The sequence below is a fragment of the Varanus komodoensis genome, unplaced genomic scaffold, assembly GCF_004798865.1.
Source record: "Varanus komodoensis strain SLA01 unplaced genomic scaffold, ASM479886v1 scaffold13_3, whole genome shotgun sequence".
Taxonomy (NCBI): Eukaryota; Metazoa; Chordata; class Lepidosauria; order Squamata; family Varanidae; genus Varanus; species Varanus komodoensis.
This window is the reverse complement of record NW_025335409.1, coordinates 11648743-11669635: the sequence shown is the minus strand read 5'-3', so window position 1 is coordinate 11669635 and position 20893 is coordinate 11648743. Positions and strand designations below refer to the sequence as shown.

At 38.9% G+C, this 20893-nt stretch overlaps 1 protein-coding gene across 7 annotated transcripts in view; it reads right to left on the bottom strand.

Moving 5' to 3' along the window:
* The window catches only part of MAGI2 (membrane associated guanylate kinase, WW and PDZ domain containing 2), a 708373-nt gene that overhangs the window by 535673 nt on the left and 151807 nt on the right, over positions 1 to 20893 (bottom strand). For all 7 annotated transcript variants that reach the window (XM_044423188.1, XM_044423195.1, XM_044423191.1 and 4 more), the window contains one exon: positions 2259 to 2375. In XM_044423188.1, the coding sequence (XP_044279123.1) occupies positions 2259 to 2375 (117 nt within the window). The remainder of the gene's footprint in view (positions 1 to 2258; positions 2376 to 20893) is intronic.

Sequence of the window (20893 nt, the reverse complement as noted above, 5' to 3'; positions counted from 1 at the left end):
AGGTATGGAATAACTGAAAAATGTAGTTTGATTGGATTTCCATTTGTAGGTTCTGAGTTGTTATAGATGTGTGTAGAAATGTGAAGATTTGACTAGCACTTTAGCTGTGTGTTTTGTTATCTCTGTGTACAAAGGTTAAAAGGAAAGGCAGTAGGAAAATGAAATGAGCTAGTTGTTGCAAAGGTAGAACAGTATAAACTGCTTGTCCTTCGTATTTTCAGTTCAGTTCTTGAAATTATAACAGTAGAGCAACACTATGGCATCAGAAGCTAATATGAACTTACCCAAAACATTTTTGTCATAGTAATGCCATAGCCATTGAGACACACAGCTAAACAGAGAGTTCCATTAATATGGTATGGACACCTTCATCTGGTGCCAACATGCATCCAAAACTATGCCCGATGACAGTGCTATAGGAGTTATTTCTGACTGATAAGCTATATGGGCTTCTTGAAGCATCATTATATTTAACATTTTCATTATATATAAATTTGACTTAAAGACGAATTTACATTTACTTAGGAATGGAGCTCATTTGCAACCCAGGGACTGCCTGTCATCATAACCACCAGGTGTGACACAGAAAGAGGCAGAATGAACTTAATTGCATTTTCCATGAAGAAGGACGCAGAAAAGAAATAAGAGCCAACTTCTTCTGCATCTTTCATCCAGCAACTGAGAAGTAGACCATAGTAAGCCATATTGAATAGAAAGAGGCTAAATAGGGAAGGGGAGAGAGAGAGAGAGGCTAAGGCCTCAGCTGGTCCCAGAACCAGAGCAGAGCAAAAAGGTTCCTTCTCAGCCCCAGCCCTCCAAATCCAGTCAGCAAGTTGGGTATGTCCATGCCAATAACGGAACTGCAGGTGGCACAGTGGTTTAAACCACTGGGCTGGTAGATCGAAAGGTTGCTGATTTGAATCTGCACGATGGGGTGAGTTCCCATTGCTCCGTCCCAGCTCCTGCCAACCTTGCAGTTTGAAAGCATGCAAATGCAAGTAGATGAAAAGGTACCACTTCGGTGGGCAGGTAACAGCGTTCCGTGCACTTCGGGGTTTAGTCATGCCGGCCACATGACCACGGAGACTGTCTGTGGACAAACGCTGGCTCCCTCGGCTAGGAAACGGAGATGAGCACCGCCCCCTAGAGTCAGGCATGACTGGACTTAATGTCAAGGGGAAACTTTTACCTTTACCTTTTATGGCAATAACCCCATTTCCTATAGTCCTGTGCAGTTCTACAGGGCACCTAACAAAGAGAGCCTTACACTGTATCCCTTGTGTCTTTTCAAATGTCAAGAATTGGTGAGAAATTGCCTTCTTTCTCATATGATTTAAACAAACTTAGTCAAGTTAAGATGTGATAAATTTCCACAAATAATAATGGTTATCCTAATAATAATAATGTGTAGATCCAAATATTACACCTTGAAGTCTAATTTATTTATTTCCACCTTAAACAGACAAACAAATAATCCCTTGTGCCTTTTAGGTGCTTGATTTCTACTTTCTTTCATGACATAAAAATGAAGAAAATTGATATTGCAGCCTTCAACATTCATATCTCTGTTAGAATATAAAATAGCTATCATCACAACATTTCATTTATTTTTTTCTGATGTAAAACCAATGACCCTGACAAAGAATATATTCCTAGTGCTGGTTTAAAAACACTAGGTTTTATTTTTATTTGTACAAATGCAAGCATTCCAGCTTTCATTAATTCTATTACCCAGTCACCCCATGTCAAGTACTGGTATATAATCAGCACAAATAATATTTCTAGATGGTTTGTTAGCATGCCTCTTTCAGAGATAGCATTTATCTCCCCAAAGTACTTAAGATTAGCAGATCCTGCTGCAATGAAATCCAACCCTGTTCCATGTGCCTCTTCTCAGTTCTTCCCCCCAGCCCCACCCTGCTTTTCTCCTTTTAGTGTTTGCAAAGACCCTACTTCAGTTCTCAAAACTGCCCATGAAATTGTTTAGATATTCCAGTTATTAATAACCATCTTCAACAACAACACTAGACTTTTATTCATATATTTATTTATTATATAGAATAAAGCCAGTGGCACTGGGAAATGCTCTCCTTCCTCCAGCTACAACTTGAGACAGCAGTGTCAGGATAGTCCTCTACACAACAAGAAAAAATAATGAGCCTGAACAAAACCCATACACGTTTCTATGGCTGTGAACTACTGTGTCCATAAGAATCAGTATTTGGACATGTCTTAAGAAGCAAAATGCAAGGACTCACATGGCACTGTTCGGAGGTAGAGATTGTCTCGGATTATCTGCTGGAGCTCGTGGTCCACTGAACCCTTCTGGAATCGTAAATTGAGGTAGTGACGAAGATCCTTATCCACAATGCCTCCTGGTAAAATTAACAAAGCATATACTGTTTAATAGAAAAGAAGGAAATAGGAGCCATCAGATTATTTCATGTTCAGTTAAATCTAAGGCTTTACTTACAATGTCGAGTCACTTCCCAGTTCTACAACTTTACAGAACATTTTCTTTTTCATTTGTTCTATCATAAGGGGTCCTTTCCAACCAGGAAAAAATATTGGTACCCAGATCCAAATATGTATATACATTATAAAATTGGCAGTTATGTAGTTAATTATTAATTTTAAAGCTTTTTTAGTCCTTAACTAAAAACCCCCCAGAGTGGTTTTTAATCCATGTCCAGCCCAAATTCACCATATCCCGTACAGCTGGTTGGTGTGGTCATTGGTACCCTAGAAGCTGGATTTACAAAATCACCAGATGTACAAGACCCATAACTGTAATGTTCTTCATTCAAATAGGAATACTGAATGAGTGTGTACAAACACTTCTGTGTGCAGGTCCTTCCCTGATATTTCCAACATGGATCTGAATGTTTTGGTTTATAGTTTGGATTTTTATTTGATAAAAAAGAAGATAACAATATTCATTAGCTAAGCAAATAGCTAATTCAAACAGCCTTCCATGACATGTCTTGCACACATTTGCTTCAAGTGCGATGTATTTTAGACATCCATAATTTATCCCACAGTTAATACACATTCTGAATTGTCTCAGCACTTCTGGCACAGTTTCTCAATCTCATCCTTTCAGCACATAAGGGTTAAAATAAAAGAATTTTAAAAACAACTTAAGGACAGGGGAAAAAGTATAGTGGAACTAGTGGGAAATTTGTTTATGGGACATCTGTACATGAGGTTTCTAATTCACCACTTTAGTGAGATTGAAGAGTTGGTTCTTCACATGTGCTATTTCTCAGTGTTCCTTTCTCTGCCTTTCTAACTATTCAAGGTGGTCTTGTGGTGCAGCTGTGTTGAAGTAAAATTGTGATATACACAAGCTTCTTACAGTGCTTTATTGCAAGATTACCAGGCTTTCCGCACTCTAAAAAAGCTGTAAAAATGGCTAAAAAGCAAAGGACTGGTCCTAGAGCCTGCCTCCCCTAACTAACATGACTGAGGAACCACAAATGAACAGTAAATGCCTCTTGTAAAGAAGCTCGAGGGCTATTGTGGAGAATAAGAGATATTTGTACCATTGCACATCTCTTATAGCTTTTTCTTTGCTGCTTTAAGAGGATGGGTTGGATCTTTGCTGCGCTCATGACCTTTCCTGAATATTCTTCTTAAGAAAATGACTGCTAGTCATTTTCACACAGACAGGAATTATTTATAGTGCACTCTTAACATGGCTACTCAGAAAGAAGAGCCATTAATACAGCTTACTTCTGAGCAAATGGGCATAGTTTGCAGCCTTAATTTATATCCTGTTTTTCTTCCAAAAATGGCACTTGGGGGGCTAATTTATAATTAAATACAAATTTATACAAAATCTTAAATGCAAAATTAAAGTGAACATTACAGTGTACCTGAGCACTTACACATAGTACAGCACATATTTATACAGCTTTTATTATGACTAGTTTATTGTTCCAAAGGCCTGCCAGGATGAACAAAAACATTTTTGCCTACAGAGAAGGATGATGGGGCAACCAACCTAGTCTCCACAGGCAGGGTGTTCACCTGGGAGCAGTCACTAAGAAGGCCCTGTCCTTAAACAACTAACCATGAACTACATGAGGTTGGAGCCTACTTTTTTTAAAAATTTCTCATTTCCTGTCCAAAATGGTGGGAAACCTCACCACTGAGTTTCTTACTGATCACATATGAACACGTACCCTAATCCATAATTTTTAAAAGAAACAGACATCTCAGTTACATGTGAAAGCTTCTTCCAAAGTTCAGCTTCATTTCACAGTACTAAATCCCATAACCAGGTATGAACAATGGTAATTAACCGTTTCTTATAAAGAACCTCATCATAATGTAAAATCTATCTGAATTACAGCTGTCTCTGTCAATGGCACTCATGACTACTGTTGTCAGGCAATTATTCCAGGGCTTACACAATTAGATAAGTTTGATCAAACTAAAAACTATACTGTTGGCATGCTCCAGCCATGACTTTGAGGAAATGTAATTTCAATAATACTGAAAAAGTATATCTAGGTTAGTCTATTTCTCCAAAGCTGCTAACCCAGCAAAAATTGCTGAAAAATATAGCATACATCACATACAAAGGGATATTAAACAATCTACCACTCATCAAAAGATCTAAGCCTGGGGGGAATCATTTTCAATTTTGATCAAATGATACAAATAAAAACAAGGAGGGTTACAATTTTCTCTAGTTGGACTGTTATAAAAAGTAGATTTCTGTAACCCACAGGTGTTGCAGATGGAGTTTTATTGCTGTGTTTTATTTCTAAGTTCAGAACTGGTTATAAAACAAACATTCCTTTTTTATTACTGTTGCTCATAAATGAAATATTTCTTCACCTAAAACCATTTTATTATATTTCCTTCTAAAATATATCTGGGATGACTCATGCAATTCTACTTACTCATCTTTTATCATATCACAGAACTTGATATGGTACATGCTTTGTTTTGTTTTTACTTTGAGAATATAATCAATTTCTTCTCAACCATGAACAATTTGCCTTGGAGCACAAATATACTAAGATTAGAAGTGAAACAATTTCATTTTCATTGAGATTCTAAAAATATTTCATGTAACTCCAGTTTAGGATTTCAACAGCATGACCTCTCTGACTTACAAAGAACAAGTTACTTAAAAAGCTGATTCAGACAACCATAATTACCACATGACAACGCCAAGTGCTTGTGAAAGGGTTCCTGTCAAACTGTAATTAGACGGCAACTTCTGTGCCACAGTGGAATTAAAAGTGAAATTTATCATGGAATAATATAATACAAACTTGTGGACTGAATACTCAATATTTAAGCTATTTATTGTGACCTCAGCCTCATACATGTTCAATACATTTTGTTTTTCTCCCAGTCCAAGCTGATGCAAGAAACCTGGAAATTTATGGTGTCCTAGTACAGCAACATATGTGGCAGGTATATGATGTTTGGCTGAAGAAGTGTTTTCACAAGCTGCTGGGCAGGCCTACCTTTAAAATCACCAAATATCTGCCTAAATCAACCCAGTAAATGGGACTTGGTTTTGCATCTATGCCAATTTACTCAATAGGCCAAGGTCTGTCTCATTAAAATTAATGGTAGCCTAGTGGGGATGGGAAAGAGGGCATTGTTTTTGTTCTGAAATAATCAACTACAGTTTAACTGCAATAATTACATTCATCCATTATGAAACCTATAACTTGAATTATTATGCATTATCATTCTGAGCAATATATTTTCAGTATATTATATAACAATAAAAATAACAAAACACTCACTCTATGGAATGCAGGTGTAACCCTGCAACTGGCTAATACAAGTAATTCAGAGATTTAACCCTGTGTGGCTATCAATTAATTCAAGGAAAAAATCTGACAAATCAAATACTCAAGTATTTATTTTATCAGAAATCTGACAACAGTTTGCCATATATACTTGACAACGGTACAATGCCACTTCCAAAAGAATACCTCCACTGCATACAAACAGACCGTTTTTACATTGTATCTACCAAAGCAACAAAGTAAGAAATCCCAGAACTGCTTGAGAAATCTTTAGCTAAGTCCACATTTTTCATATTGATGCTGAAGATGGATCCCTCTTGGGGGAACTGTAGTTTGGGTTTATGATTCATAAGATTAGGGAAAATCTCAGTCAATCAATCCCAAGTCACAGACTTCTACCCTTCCTCTTCCTGCTGCCTATTGACACATTCTGCTCCCCCTACTGAGGATAACATGGAAACAGGGTTAAACAGGTATGTTTGCATTTTCCCTGTTCTATACCTCCAGTTAGTTACTAGGCACATAGTCAGTGAGTAACATTTCTAAATAGCCGGCTTTACTCAGAATATTTGGTAGTTCAGTTCAACATCTAAAGCTTCTGTGGGCCCACATGGAGTTTGTTGTTTATAAGCATGGTTTGATTGATATTCACACAAACCCACAAAGGAAAATCTTTTTCTTTTTTTCTTTAAAGTCTGAGCCATACAGAATCATTAGCACATTTCATTTGATGAATTGTTATAAAACTGTAAATGAAACTAATTACTTAATAGTAGTTTAAATACTTACAATTACTCTTACTAAAATAGAGTTTGTTTGTTTATTATATTTATATCGTACTTTTTTCCTATCAAGGAACCCAAGGCAACTTATATCATTATCTTCCTCCTCTCATTCTTATCCTCAAAACAACAATCGTGTGCGGTAGGTTGGGCAGAGAGACAGTGACTGGCCCAAAGTTACCCAGTTTGCTCCATGGTTCAGTGAGAACTAGAACCCAGATCTCCTGAGTCCCAGTCCTGATTTTTTTATAGTATTCAGCAGCATAGCTGACTAGCTGTTTGACAAGGGAATGCCAGGAATTGTAGGACTGTAAGCTACTTTTATAGTGCAATCTTATATATGTCTTCTCAGAATTTATTTCAGTGGGACTTACTCCCAAGTAATGGAGCACAGAGCTGCAGAGTTAAAATCCTTCTAATGCCTTTCTACCACTAGGTGGATGTCATCAGTCTGGCCAATGGAAGAGCCAGAGGTTCTACAATTTAATTATACTTATCATATCATGTTCTTTTATAGGAATACTCCATGCACTGAGCTGTTAGAAGCAATGCAAAATTGAATCATAACTTACAACTGTGCACTAGATTTGAGAGATGTCTTTTTTCTTGATCACCTTGTGGTGAACATCCAAGCTGAACTGCTTTAGAAAATATTAAAATTTTGTGTCAACTTTTTAAGTTTTGCCCCACTCATAACCCCAATCATGAACAGGAGCGTAGTTGTCAGCCAAAAATTGCACAAACCATCTATTTTTGAGCAATGTGTTTGCTAGAAATATATACACTTTTAAAAATCTACATTTTGAAAAGCATGCTCATGTTCTAGTTAATGGAAGATGAACTAAAATGTGAAAAAGTGTAGGAAAGGAGATTTACATCTAGGAAGGATAACAGGGTGAGCCAGGCTTAAAGATGGCAAGTGGCAAACTTCTCTCAATCTTTGCTAATTCTTTCATCCCTAAAAATGGCCAATATGCATTCTGAATATCTGATTTCAAAGAACCGTCACAGTCAACTAATTTAAGTTTGGCAGGTGTTCCAAGAATACTATAGAGACACACTTTCCTCATGGAGTTACTGACCAAATGTTCCATGTCTTGGTGTGCATATGCCTGAAATACACAACATAAGTTTTTCTTCTCATGAAGGATTTATTCTTGAGAATAACCAGTTACCAACAAATTGTTTCAGGTGTGCACCTGAGCAGTCCTCAGTTGACCCTTTTATAACTTTTCATTAAAGGGTTACAGGTAACACAGTTAACAATCTACAATAGGTTACAGAAGTAAAAAGTTACAATGGTGTGACCTTTCCCATTTACATACTAAAGAAGATGCTCTGAAGGAGCCAGGAAGATTACCTAGAAGAGGAGAATGGGGTGGGTTGGTGTGAATTACCCTTTGTTTCAGCTGCTGTTATCTGTCAAGTGCCAATTAGCCTTCTCTGGACAGGTGTCTGGACAGTGTTAGCTACATTTCAAAGATGCACATGCAGATTTCTAGAAAAGAGGGTTTTTCTCAAGCCTGGTTATGTGTCAATGATTGCATGATTTAACCAATGAAACTTCTTCCTATTGTTCAGTTTTCATCTAGAAAGTTCTGTTTCTACGTTGTTGTTATTTCTATACCAGCCAACAGCAAAAGTTCTCTAGATGGTTTACAACTGCAGATTTTCTGAATGCACCATATATTATGGGAAGGCAAACCAAACTTTGGGAGTTATTTCTGAGAATAGCAAAATGCCATTTTTCAAATCAAAACCAGTCAATCAATTTTAGAAACTTGTCTAATTACACTATGAAACATGTCCTTCACCAAGATAACATCTAATTCTGTGTGAGCTTTAACAGAATAGTTTTTCTTCAAAACAAAACTAGAAGTAGCTCTTGAAAGCTTATATTTTCAATGTGCTTTGTTTTAAAAGCTTTAGAAGAAGGGCAATCAATGTCAGTCGAGACTCCAATGAAGTCAAGAAGAGCTTCATTAATACCATTTCAGTCTTATTCAAGTCAATCTGTTTCCACATGGGTTTTTATCCCTTAGGATGAAATTGCTTCACAACCAGACAGATTTTTTAAAAATTATTACAAAAACCACACTGAAACCATTTTATGATACAATCAATCCTTTTAGGCTAAATTGAAAACTGAATAGTCAAAACACAATTAAAAAAGCACTAACTTTTTACAATGTTGAGTCATGTAAAACTGAAAGATGAGTGGATTTATTTCAGCTTTCTTTTGTACATTGAATACACTTAGAGAGCATCTTCAGAAATTATGTTTAAAATATTGTATGCCCCTATGAACCCTACCAAATAGCATCAGTAGAGCCAAACTAAATAGAAAAAGTAATGAAGAAAAAAGCAAACAGCTTTAGGTTCTGACCTAATACCCATTTTCCTGGGAAGAAGCAGCATTGAACTCGATATCCAAAAGGACAGACTTCTGAGTAGACATATCTAATATTGTGCTGTTACAGGATTGTTCCTAGGTGTTCAGGTTTATTGTACATGGGCTTACCACATTTTATTCTTACATGAGACCTGTGAGAGTTAGACTGAGAGTGTTGGCGTAACCAAAGGGCATCCTGTGAGCTTCATCCCAAACAAAAATATGACTCAAAGTCTTCCCAATCCAGTCCAACATGATTTGCACATCATAACTAATTCAGAATTTTTTTAAAAAATGGTTTAACTGCATCTGCTGGCAACTAATGGCTAAACAATCCAGAAATGTGCCATCTTAGGTTGTTTACCATGGCATGCAAAACAGAAAGTCTTCTGGCCTCCACATTCAAAATAGCCAAGATTAAACAAAAACAAAAAACACAAAACTTCTGTTATTGTGACATGTGAAAAAGATAATCAACCACTACTCTGCCATGACTTTCCATTCTCCAGCTGCATTGTGTCAGCTGCCTTGAGGTGCTTTTGTTATTTTTTTTTAATAGAGGCAGCAGAAAAGAAGAAAACAGGGAGATGACAGTTCATCTAAGACACATGGTATCCTTTGTTACAGTCTACTTGTCTGAAGAAAGGCACACCAATATTCATAAATATTCTTAATCATTTCATTAAGCGTTTTTGACATTTTCAACAGTTGTTGTTACTTAATTAAAACAGATCACTAGCGAACAAAAAGTAGGAACAATAAAAATATTTGGCAGGCTGTTGAATCCTGAATTAATACCAACACATTTTCTTTTCTGTCTGTGCGTATTTAACTCCACATCCCTCAACATATGGTACAATGATAATATTGTCAATAGTTGCTTAGGCACAATATTACACCTAGATTTTCCTGCAAGTATTTTATATTTCCCTGAAACTTTTTAAAAAGGAGTCATTGGGGAAATTTGGGGGGAAATAAGGAGAGAAGGGAAAAATTAATTCACTGGCTTCTTAGAATAATAAAATTGGGAGTAAGTTGGGTGGGTGGTGTTTTTCCAGTACTGTTGGCATTTTCCAGCCATGGGCCCCTAATTTTTTTTTTCTTCCATTGTTCCCCATAGAATTAAAAAAAAGCTACACCAGCTTCAGAGCTGGCATACATTTTCCCCTATTCAGGAGGCATGTCTTGTAGATCGCAAGCCTCCTAGATCTGTGTTGGCAGAGTCCCACCACTGAACAAAAGAAGTTTCTGAGAGTGGACCTACTTTTCTGCTTCAGATCTCCCCGTCTGGAAAAAGGAAAACAGAGATTTATTAAATCCCATGGACACTGAGATGTCCTCCCAGAGACCACAGGATTGCAGGCTTAAATGTGACATTTAAAATTAAGATGAAAGCAAATGTCATTTGTAGTGAGCTAATGACAGAAACATTTATATCAAGTTGATGCTTGCAAACATGTTTGTGTTTCCTAACAAAGAAATTAACTGCAACCATACACAATAAAATCACTGTAACTAAAATAAATGCACACACTTCCCCCTTTTACTCTTCCCTGCACTTATTTATTGATAGCATTTTCCCTCTCTGTTGAGCCAAAAGGTCTTCCACAGTGATTTACATAAGATGGACAAAAACAATGCAGTTGTTTTCCACATGCTTACAAATTTGAAGCCTCTCTCTCTCTCTCTCTCTCTCTCGCTCTCTCTCGCTCTCACTCACTCACTCACTCACACACACTTGAGGAAGGAAGAGTGAAGCAAACTCAGGCAATCAATAGTTTGTAAAAGAGCCACTCTGAGAGAGGCATCAAAAGGGTCCGAGTGATGCCCAGCTTCAGCATCCAGCATTGCCGGCAACTGCTGCGTCCCACAGCTAACAGCTGGGCCCCTGATTGGACTCCCCAGCTCACAACAGTGGCAGTACTTCTGCCACCACTGCTAGCACCTCCTCCTCTTCCTCTGGGCTAGCAGGTTTACCCAACAGTGGCACTGGAACGGTTGGGCTGGATGGCCACCATATGGCTACCATGCAGTGCCCTGTGCGCTCTCTATCCCAGGCAAGCCCTATTCCAGGGCCACCAACATCTGGGTAAGCCAGCTAGTGATGTCCTAGCGATGCCAGAAGGCGCACTGATGGGATAGGGAGGCTTCTGAATAGTTGGGAACAGGGGCTTGGCTTGCGTCAGGTGTCCTATCCAGCCCTGCCTCCCTGCCTTCCTTTCAAGTAGTTTTATCAAATGTCCAATGCCAATGCCTGTGGGAGGGGAAAGCATGATGCAGGAGGTCTCTCTGCACAACAACCAAGTGGCCTCAGTTAGGCAAATGTGAACTATGGAGCAGCCATTTTAGAGCTGATATTAGCATCGTCATTAGCATTTCTATACTGCCTGTAGCTCTTTGAGTGGTTTACAGCCATAGAATCATACTGTCAAGTCACCATCCCAATTCTAACCAGGTCTGACCCTGCTTAGCTTCCAAGATTAAGTAGAATCGAGCACTTCAGTCTGTATGGAAGAAAGCTATTATAGCCTCATATCTGTCTCACTTTGCTCTGAGACAGAAGGAACTATTTTTCATGGGCTGTGTGAGTGTGAGAAATAACTGCCTTGCAACAATAAAACCACTAACACTGCAAGATTGAGGACTGGTTCACTGAATGAGGCAAGGTCCTAAACCAAAAACCTGCTACAAAGATAAGGATTGTATTAATCTAAGCAGATCCTGTCCTGCCTTCACCTGACACACCAGTTAGACATATTTCCAGTTAGACATCAAAGGTCTCAAACCAATGACGGATCAACAGAAAACACTAAGGCTGAGAGAAGGGTCAAGAAGAAAAAGGGTATGCCACAGGGCCTGGGGTTCTAGCTGGGCTATAGCTTCCTCGGCATCTTGCTAGTATTAGCTAACTCCTTCCTCTTTTATGGGAGTGTATAAGCTGTTTCCTTTCTGCTGGGAGACAGATTTTCCCTTAAATCTAACTGCTTGCCTTTACTGTTCCAATTGCAATAAATTGCTTAGCTTCTGCTCTGGAGTCTGTGTGACTTTCCATCCAAAAACAGAATCAATCTTGTTGCTTTTGGCTAACAGGAACTGCCCACTCCTGTGAGCTTACAGGTTTTTGGGGAACAGGTTAGCTGCCTAGGGTATGTGTGTGGGAGAGAGAGATAAGAAATAGCAGAGGCTTCCTGGGAGCAAAGCAGTCCTCAGCACCAAAAGTAGCTTCCTTGCCAGGGCAAACCGCAGCTTTGCAAGGAGGTTCAGCAAGGCTATGGCATGTGAGGAAGGACTAGATCCAACATGTCATGCTCCTGATCCTGATTACAATGGCCTCCAGCAGCTGCTTTTCAACAACCCCTCACAGTTGATTTTGTACCTGAAGATACGTCCTGAGACAGACACACACACATACACACAGGGGGGGGGGGGGGAGGAGAGAATGATTCCTGGAGTGTGTGTGTGTGTGTTAGTTGCTCAAAGGTTTCGAAGACACTAGGATGTTTGACTATACTGTCTCATCCTAAGTATATATTTTCTGGCACTGTAACAGTAATAAGACCATACCATAAAATACCAAATATTATTTAAAAAAAAACCCCTACCACCACAACCATAAGCATGTCATTGTTTTATTAAACAAATTATGTACAGGGAAAGATTTGCAGGCCTCTAACTGCTACTGGGACACTTAACATTTTTTGTGATGCAGAGATCCTTGGACTTATCTGTTCTTTTACAGGCATCAGTGCATCAAGACCCAACATTTATCCAGCTGTTTCTGAACCACTGCTAAGCAATTTGTTCAGTGCATCACAACACCACTTATTTATTTGAATTATAGCCTGCCTTTTTCTTACAAAGGGCTCAAGGTAGCTTACATCTCCTCCATCTTATCCCCACAACAACAACCTTGTGAGGCAGGTTGGGCTGAGAGTCTGTGACTGGCCCAAAGTCACCCAGTTGGCTCCATGGCCGAGCGGGGACTAGAACCCAGATCGTCTGAGTCCCAGTCCCATGCTCTTCACCACTACGCCACACCAGCTCTCATCCATCTTGTGGCTTCTTCCGTCTTGCAGCTCTTCTAACGAAAACTGGGGCTTATTTGTCAGCTGTTCTCTTACTACTAACTTCATGCTTAAAACAAAAAACAAAACAAAACAAAAAAACAACAACCCACATTTCTACATTCGATGCATAGTAAGAGGCAGTAAGGTGGGGTCTCGCCTTCAGGCCCTGCAAGTCCTTATCTTCCATGAAGTTCTCCAATCACTGTCCTCACCTTGAAAAACATCAAGGCACCTGGTTTCCATCACTTGCTGCAGATCAGCTGTTGGCAAATAGGCAGAGAAGAACTGCTGTCTGGCCTTCCTAATCTTCTCCTGTCCAAACTGTGGCTTTTGATCATCCTCTCTCCCCACTCTCAGGCCTCAGCCTCACAATTTTTCTCCCTGCAACCCCTTGTCTGGCCATTTCCCTCCCTTGCCTTTCCCTAGCCACCTTCTTCCTTTCCCTTTCTACCCTTGCTCTTCCCCCTCCTTCCCAGCCTCACATCTTGCTTTTTCTCCACCTGCCACCCCTCTAGTTTCTTCCCATTCTAGCTTCTAGCCTAGCTCTCTCTCTACCCCTTTGCCTTGCTGTTTCCTTGCATCCCAAACTCTAGTCCTGCAATTTATTTCTCTCCTCTTCCCTTTGCCTCACCATTTATCCTCCTCCCAGCCTTGTTCTCACTTTGCCTTGTTGTTTGCTGGTGTTTCCTCCAGCCTCTAGCTTCCCTATTTTTCTCCCCCACATCTCTCTGGCTCACCAGATTTCCCACAGCAGCCACGAGGTGCTGTGGGAAACATACTATAACATAGTGGGCGCCATTTTGCAGTGGTGCCCTCCACATTTCTCAAATCCCCAAATGTGTGCATGGCTCCCAAAAGGTCAGGGGTCCCTCAGGAAGACATGGTTATTAACCAAATATTTTACCATACGATTCAGAACACACTGAACTTGATTCATGCATTCCATCCATCATAGACATATTGGATTCAATAATTCAGAATTCATGAAGCAATATTTTAATTGGATGCATGCAGAGTTGAAATGGGGGTGTGGTTTCCAGCAGACATGGGGGACATGCCCTGCCCTGGCCTCTTCTTTTAACAGCAACTTGTCTGATAGAAATCAAAATATGGCACTTTTCATTATTGCTAGTTAATGTCTGCACATCACACAGCTGTAGAGGCCCTTCTTGACTCCAGTGCTGCCCCCTTCACCCTGAGAAAGATGTTTACGAGGCAAACAGCATTTCAAGCTAGGATTTGTGATAACGCTCTGAGTTCACAGTTAAAATTCATGGCTGCTTCCTACTGAGTTTTGCACATCTTAAATTAATAAAGCTATATAATGTACACTTGGCAGAATCAAATTACATCCTCGATCTGAAACAATCAGGATGATTACCTTAAAGATGCAATGTTGGAACAATTAGCAATAATTACCAAGAAAAATAACTTTGTATAAATAGAGAGATCACCCATTCAGAAAAAAGGAACAACAACTAAAACACTAATCTCCTTTTGTGTACACATGAATGAAAGGCCTCTGTGAAGATACTTAGAGTGAAAGCCAGGTGGGTTTAACACTCATCTAACAAGACATAATTGTATGTCAAATGTAGGTGCACAAAGAAAAAGCAAGGGCTGGCATTTGAGCTGTAGAAATGTCCATTACAGGTTTGACAGACCTATTTAGATAGTCTCCTTTATGCCAGAAAATGAACAAGCACTGTTCCATAGAAGTGTGTAATTACTACAGAAATAGCAGCTGCCCCAACCACCCCCCAGACATTGTGTGGGCATTGGGTTAGGGCCAAAACGGCTTTAATTTGGTCTGAAAAAAGGCTGCCACACAATGTGTGTTTAATGTCACGGTAGACATCAAATGCCGTAAGCCACCGATTGCTTTCTATTTCATCCCCTCTTTCCTGCCAGTCATATTCTGTGCTGACACCCAAGTTTTCTTATCCCACCCACAGTCATAGAGTCCTGAACCCAATCCACTGATAGCAGGGGGATACCAGTATACATGAATGGCAGGCAAATGACAACCCAACCCCAGCTTTGTCTCTGGTTTTGTGATCTCATCTAAAACCTGTGCTAATTTACCCACACCCAATATACTCCAATTCAATGCCAGCATTTTCTATTCACTGAATATTAGCAGAGAATTTTCAAGGCACCACTGCCAAGTCACATCACAAGGCAGAGTTTTGTGAAAAGTGTTGTACTCCAGTAAAAGCATTCCCCATTTAAACAGTTAAGAGAAGGAAAGTCCAAAGAGCAAAAGAGTGTGCACAGGGGAATGGGAGCTTCCCTGCACCCCAGAATGTGGTGCCCTTTCAACCCCAAAATAGTTTGTGGGTGAAAATAAAATATGACCAAGCACACAATATAAGTATGCCATTTGTTCTGTGGATCAGTTGGCCCTGTGTTTCTACTCTGTTCCATCCACTGTGATTTACTCTTAACATCATGACAAATCTGGGAGTTCATACCAAGAAATAAATGTAGAGATGAAGTTTTCAGCTAGAATGAACGAACACTGGAGTTCTAATCATTGCCACTTTGCTTTCTCTGACCAGGATGAGGAGTCAAATCTGAACTGAAACTATGTTCTTTTTCATGCATAGTCCAGAATAGCATGTGTGATATAATAAAGTACAAGCTTTGTTGGTATAAAACATAAAGAAAATATCTTTAGAATTGCTTTTTGTATACAACAGCAGTACTGTTCCATGTTTTATGTTATGTATTTTCAAGAGGTCTTCAAGCAAGAACATGTACTCTAGCAAATGAAGGAGAAAGCAGAAATGAAATTGACCCTACATGAATGCTATATCAATGAAATAGATACATAAAATGAATACACAAGGAAATATCCTAAGTTTCATTTGTTACTCACCAGAAAATGAATCCATACAAGTGCATTTTCTATGTTTTCCTAATACTGCATCTTTTTTGCTGAATTGAAAGTTTTAATTCATTATAGGAAGGTTTTTTCAGACTGAATTCTCTCTTTATGGGTCTAGGGGCAATCAAGCACACTGCTAAAATGTTTCACTCCCCAGTTCTTCTCCCTGCTTGGCCACAGATCCATAGTTTTTCTAGAATAATAGCACACACAGTTCTTTCTTTCCCCACTCCCTTTGAGCTAATGCATGCCACCTGTCTGCATATATAACATGGTTGAATGTAATCACAGAAGATTCCAAGCATGTTGCAAGAAGAGGAGATTTAAAGCAGCATGGCTTGCTCTTGCAAGCTGGTTGGAGTTTATTCTACAGGTGCTGTTATCCTCTTTTTTGGTGGTGGTGGTGGTGGTGGTGGTGAGTTTTTAGATATGCATACATGTATTTACATATATTCATCACAATGAATACAAATGAAGTGCCTATATGTGAAAATACAACTTTCTAGCTATGATAACTAGGCTTCAACAAATGCAGATCATATATCCAAATAGTTGTCCACTTGAAGGAGGTGTCTATATGTCACCCATTCAAATGCTGAAAGCATTATAAAGTCCTCAATCCTTTGCGTTATAGTGGGTAAGTGTTCATTTATTGTTTGTTTGTTTATTAGATTGAAAGAACTCATGGTGGCTCATATACGTCTTATCCTTCTCTCAACCATACCCTCACAACAACAACCCTGTGAGGTAGGTTGGACTGGAACTCCGTGACTGGCCCAAAGTTGGCCTCCATGACTGAGTGAGAACTTGAACCCAGATCACTTGACTCCTGGTTCTGCACTTTTAACCACTATACCACATCAGTCTTTTAACTGCCAGAAGGGTGTAGAACATCCATTTATACTGACCATTCATTAATTTCCATGAAGCAGGTACACAATTAAAAGTGTGCGCATTAGTGACTAGAATGTTCCAGTACAGAATTCATCCATATAATTACCCCCTTCCTAAGAGAAGCACTACTATCCATTGCTAAGCATATGTTTCAAAGAGGCATTAGCTGCACCACACTTGCAGCAATTAGACAATGAATCAGACAATGCCTTATGATGGTGCATCCAGCAAATATGCTGCTTAATCTCCATAGACACAATGGAAGTGATCCACTGATGAGGCAGAATGGGACAATCTAATTCCATTCCTGCATAAAGCACGGCATGTTTATTCACCAGTAACAAACATTTGTGGAGATGGAAATGTCAGTGCTTCCAACAGTGACAGAGACATTGATGCTGTCAAACCTAGATGCAAACAAATGCTGAAATTGTACATATTGCCATTCAATAATATCTGGCACATAATATAAAACTGGAAGAGGACATATCACCAACAGATGCAAAGTAGAAACAGATCCACCTCACCTGTCTGTGCACTTCCTCCCAAGTTTTAGATCTAGATTGCCTCAATGTCAATGAAGTATGAGAAGTTGTATACCATACCTCTCTAACTGTACAAACTATGGAAGGATCCATATGTGTTCTTGTGTGTCTAAAATCTGATGCTATCAGTTTAGAGAAAGGAACCAGACAAGGGGATGATTCCAAAACTGACCAAGGAGGAAGATCTAATGCAGAGGAGAAAGATCAAAATTCAGTGCAACTCAGCAGATACACCCAATGATTTAAGGTGCCAGAAAATGAATTCCTAAATTAAGTTTAATTAGAATTTGTAACCTTTTACGAAATAATCTGGGCAGACTGTAATCTTGGCAATCCTAGCATGACTGAGCTTGGAGTACTTGGGATTGGTACCACTTTTTCGTACATGCATAGGATTGTGCTCTAATTCAAATTTATGAAGAGAGCTGTGTGTGCACACCATCCTCTGAGCCACTATTCACACGGAAATCAGAAACTACTCTTTTGAGGGATGGTGGTAGGTAACAGATGTTCAAATAGAAACTTCAGCAATGGGGTGAGAAATGTATGTTATTGTCAACTTCCTTTCAGATCACAGACGACACCTGCCTACCATATCAGCTGTTTTGGAGAGAAAATATGCATAAATTGCAGAAATGCAGTGTATCTATATATGGGATGCTCTTCCAGATGAGAATTGTATGGGTCCAACATGGTCATCTTTTTGGTGACCTTAACCAAGATAAGTCTTCTCTCTATTCCTAGGCATTGGTTGAATACGGTGAGCTGTTTAATGCAGCAGCTGAATTGTTTGTGATTATCACTGATGCTTTAGTTTGTTATATGGGCTGGTTTTACTGGAGAATTATTATAGCTGTTTCAAATTTTGTGTGTTTCAATTTTGTTGTAAGTTGCCTTGAATCTCTTTGAGTAATACATCTAGGAAAACTAAATAATCATCATCATAATAAAAACAAATGATTATCTCAGTAGCATTTTAACATTTCTTTGAGGCTGGTCTCAACAGAAATAACTGATTTTCCCAAGATGTAAACACTAAGGATGCATTCTTCGTTGTAGCTAACCATAAATTGAAGAATAACATGACAACAAACCCTTAGGTTAGGAATAATTAATGCTTCCTTTGATGCAAATAGAGTCTTCTTTTCCAACAATGCTGTATGAACTGAGAAACTGATTCATCTTCCTCCCAGCACTTACTTAAGATTTAAAGTACTTTTTTCTTTGCATAATCGTAATTCTTCCAATTATTTATTATCCTACAGCACCTTTGAAAGGCTCAGTAAAATATCTGCTCCCTCTGTTCCATGATTTTTGCATCTTTGTCTTCTGAACTGTGCACATTCAATTACATTATTTCTTTCCCATAATTTAAGGTGTCTAATTTTTATGTGATGCAAAAATGGAAAGAACAATGTTAAGAGACAAACATATAATGATGATGCAGAATTTTTAAAGGCTACAACTACTGTTTTAAGGTATACCATCAACAGGAAAATAAATATTATATGTTACTCACTGAGGCCTACAAATTGTATTGGCACTGTTCCAAAAGTAGTTTTTTTTTTTTTTTAACTCTGAGCTGAAAGACATATAGGGCTAAAAGATATAATTAATAGTGTCATCACAACGAATATACAGTTTCTCCCTCGCTCTGCCTAAAAAATAATTACACTGTAAGGACTAGCATTTAAATAATTGATTGGAGACTTAGAGGAGACCTGAGTACTGCAGAGGAAGATGAATTTTTTTCCCGATTTTAAAGCAGAAATTAATTTCCAATTAATTCTGTATGCACAGGGCTTTGAGATTTTTTCTGTTTTAACTCTTTTAAAAATTAGTTACTAGAAAACATATGTGTCCAATGCAATGGGAAACCCATTGTGGGAAGCTGGTACCCTCCCTCATGCCAGAGGTGGCATTCAGAAGCACTGACCTCAGGGTCAGATGGCTGAACTCAGGGATCTGTGGTTTGTTTAATTGTGATTCCAGAACAAGCCAGGACTTGAAACCACGCATTCCAAGTGACAGTATCATAGGTTCAGTTGTCACAGAGCTGTTATTTCTTTAAAATGAGAAACCAGTTCTTCCACTGTCCTCTTATTCTGCACAAAAGAATGATTACATTCCCTCCATGTTTTGGGTGCTTATTTATAATAACAAGAAAACCTTGGTTTCCTATTATGTTTGAATATGACCATACACAATACAATTCTACGGAAGTGTGTGTGAGTAATATCAATCTTATAGAGTTGCAACAGCAATACAATGATTAATGGGGAAAGTTAAATGGCTTTATCAACATATTTTAGAAGCACCTTTTTATTGAACAAGTACAGACCCCAAAATCCTCTGGGATTGGGGACAGAGTCTCCTGCTTTATGTGTCTCTCTTGCAAAGAGGGCAAGAATTTCAGTAGCTTTGGGCCAGGTACTTACAAGGTTGCTTGAAGGATTTCTTTCTCCCTTTTTTTCTAAAATTTAAACCACACCATCCTTATCAAAATGAAAAGCCATCTTTCCAAGCCACAGCTTCTCTGCATTTGCTGCTTCAGATTTTGGAAATGGGGCCAGGAATACCTCTGGGAATGCTCCTGTCAATCCCAAAAGCAACAACGGGAATACCTGGCTTTTTGGAATGGAACTGGGATATTGGATTATATCCAAAATCTAAAACACCATGATTAATCTGTTATTATTTACATTTAAACCCTGCCTTCTATCCAAGGAACCAGAATCTCTCCATTTTATCCTCATGTTGATCCTATGTAAAGTAGGTTAAGTAAAAGTCAGTGACTGTCTCAGAATCACCCAGACAGAGTGTGGACCAGAACCTGGAATTCCTAAATCGACCTCCAAGTACTCTAAACACTTCAGGGCATTGGCTGTCTGTCACTTAGGGCTTACTTTGATGAGTACATATCCACTAATGCACATCTTCAGTTTTAAGTGTGGTATTGAACAGGGTAATGCACATAATGAATTTATGTTGCATTAGTGCATGCAACCTCAACACAATTCTAAGTTGACCCAACAGGTTTCCTAGAGGCCCATTGGACACTTCCCCTTAAGAATAAATTTGGAAAATCCCAGCGCAATGCAAAATAATTCAAATAGTAGTCAGATATCTTTACACCCATGATTAATCAAGCTCGCTCGCTCTCTCTCTCTCTCTCTCTCTCTCTCTCTCTCTCTCTCTCTGTGTGTGTGTGTGTGTGTGTGTGTGTGTGTTTCTATGTAATGAATGTCAGGATTTTAAAATATTTTTTGGAACTTGTGGCAGCATGTGGATTGCTAAATAAATAAGTTCTTGAACTATTTCAAAGCTAAAACATCTCTTGGTTATGACACCCTTCCTTATTGAATTATAACTACAGCCCCAGCCACAGAAAACTATAGCATGTAATAGGAAAAGTGACTGAACTATTTGGAAAAAAGCTCCACACAATAGGACCGTCTGTATTCATTAGGTTCCACTGTGGATTCAAGGCTAAGTAAGCACGAGGTATACCAAACTTGTCTCCCTGATGACTCGACTTAC